Genomic DNA, 2,006 nt, shown 5'->3' on the forward strand with positions numbered 1-2,006 from the left:
GGCTGCCAGTGAGCTGCCTGTTGTACCGACCTGAGAGCCTGGGGAGCGGGCTGCAGCCCCTGGGTGCTGAGAAGGGCAAGGACAGCCTCATGCGGGAGCTGCTGATGGCGAGGGAGAAGTGGACCGGCCTGCCGCCGGCTCTGGGGCACCCCTTCCCGGTGAAAAAGCCAGTGGCGGTGAACAAGGTGGCCCCCCTGGCTGTCCCCAAGCCAGTGTACAGAGCCCCGGCGTGCTTCGTGGACCCCAGGATGGCTCTGCCACTGGGACCCCGGGCAGAGAGCCTGCAGCAGAGGCCAGGGAATGCAGACTGGACTCTGCCTGCCACCGCCAACCACCCTCTCCACCCCAGCGAGCCCTGCAGCGGCACTGGACTGCACAAGAGGGGTCCCCACTCCAACCCCAGCCTCCCACCACCGCACCCCAGCCTGGCGCCGCCCACCAAGGAGAAGGTGGGCTCCCCAGTCGCCTTCTCCCCTTACTATGCAGCCTTTGAGAAATACAGGGGACCCCCCCGTACCCCTTTCCTGGAAGCCAGCTGCCCCACTGCCCACAGCCAGAGGAAGGTGCCCGAGGTCCCCAGCCTCAGCTCGGACCCCTGGCTCAAGCTCCAGCCGCCTGCCGCCAGCCCGGCGTACCGGGAGAGGCCACCGGCATGCTACCCACACACCCACTACCCGCTGCCCCTCCACAAGGCTGCCCTCCTCTACCACCCTCCGGCTCCCACCCTGGAGGTGCAGCCCAGCACCCTGCCTGGCGCCTACAAAGGCTTTGGCTTTGCGGGAAGCAGGGAGCCCTTTCCCAGCGCTTACCTTAAGCCCCAAGCCCCAAGGAGCTACTTTCCCAGCCCCGTGGACACCTATGTGCCAAGAGCAGATGGTTGCAGTACGGTGGCATCACCGCCTGCCAAGTCGGCGGCACTGCCAAGGGATGCCGAGCAGCCACGGCGAGCCGGCTACTTGCCAAGCCCTGGCTTTGCCTTCAGCCCCGGTGACACAGCCGTACCTGGCAGCTCCTTGGCCGGCAGGGAGCCGGGCTGCCGGCAGCACCGGGCGGACAGTCCCCAGCGGCGAGCAGTGGGGAGGCACAACAGTGCTTTCCAACCCGTCTGCGTCCTGGAGAAGGCTCCTGGGGGCTCTGGTGGGCTGGCAGAGACCTTTCCCAAAGGAGAAGGGGGCTGGGTGAAGGCCAGCCAGGGGGAGCAGGACCCCCCCTACCCAGGGAGGAGGAGGGCCAGCCCGGCCCCCCAGGAGACCCCCCGTGGGGAACTGCCGGCTCCCATCATCGCAGGGAAGGGAGGTGCCTGCAAGGTCAAGGAGGCAGCCAAGGAGCTCATCCCCCCTTCTCCGGCTGCCTCCCCCCCGGAGGGGCCAAAAGTCCCGAGAGACACCGAGGTTTCTCCTTCCTCCCCGCCCATGCCAGTGATCAACAACGTCTTCAGCCTGGCACCTTACCAAGACTACCTGGAGGGCACCGAGGGCTCAGCCCAGGTCCCCTTCTCCAGGGAGCGTCTGCGGGGGGACACCCCACCCCAAATCACAGGGAGCAGCCGTGAGCCTGCTGCCCTTGGAGACGTGGCGGTGATGCCCAGCCTGCTGCCTGTGGGGACGGGGCCCGGCCAGGCGCTGAAGACAGGCAGCGGTGCGGTCCAGAGCCAAGGGGAAAGCTGTTATGGAAGAGTCCCTGAAAAGCCAAAGCTTGTGCCCCAAGACCCAGGGTCTCACGGGGGCAGCCCTGGCAGGGCAGGGAGTGGGGAGCTAGCCCCTGAGAGCATCGCCCTGGACCTCAGCTTGAAGAAGAGGCTGGCAAAAGCCAGGGAGACCCAGGGACCCATCAGATGCACAGAGGGGATGCCGGAGGTGGAGGAGGAGAAAGAGGGTCTGGGGGGGAAGGTGAGGGTGGGAGAGGGGGCCAAGCCCCGGGCGCTGCCCTTGCTGCTGGAGGTGGGCTCAGGGGACAAGAGCAACTTCCAGAGCTCAGCCACCTTCATGTTCAAAAAATACAAGATC

At 66.7% G+C, this 2,006-nt stretch overlaps 1 protein-coding gene across 1 annotated transcript in view; it reads left to right on the forward strand.

Moving 5' to 3' along the window:
- Nucleotides 1-5: 5 nt before the first annotated feature.
- The window catches only part of CUNH15orf39 (chromosome unknown C15orf39 homolog), a gene marked incomplete at its 5' end in the record, with an annotated part of 3,503 nt that continues 1,502 nt past the window's right edge, over nt 6-2,006 (forward strand). The window contains 1 exon segment of the mRNA XM_035899510.1: nt 6-2,004. Within this exon segment, the coding sequence (XP_035755403.1) occupies nt 6-2,004 (1,999 nt within the window).

Source organism: Egretta garzetta, unplaced genomic scaffold (genome assembly GCF_000687185.1).
Source record: "Egretta garzetta isolate BGI_Z169 unplaced genomic scaffold, ASM68718v1 scaffold287, whole genome shotgun sequence".
Taxonomy (NCBI): domain Eukaryota; kingdom Metazoa; phylum Chordata; class Aves; order Pelecaniformes; family Ardeidae; genus Egretta; species Egretta garzetta.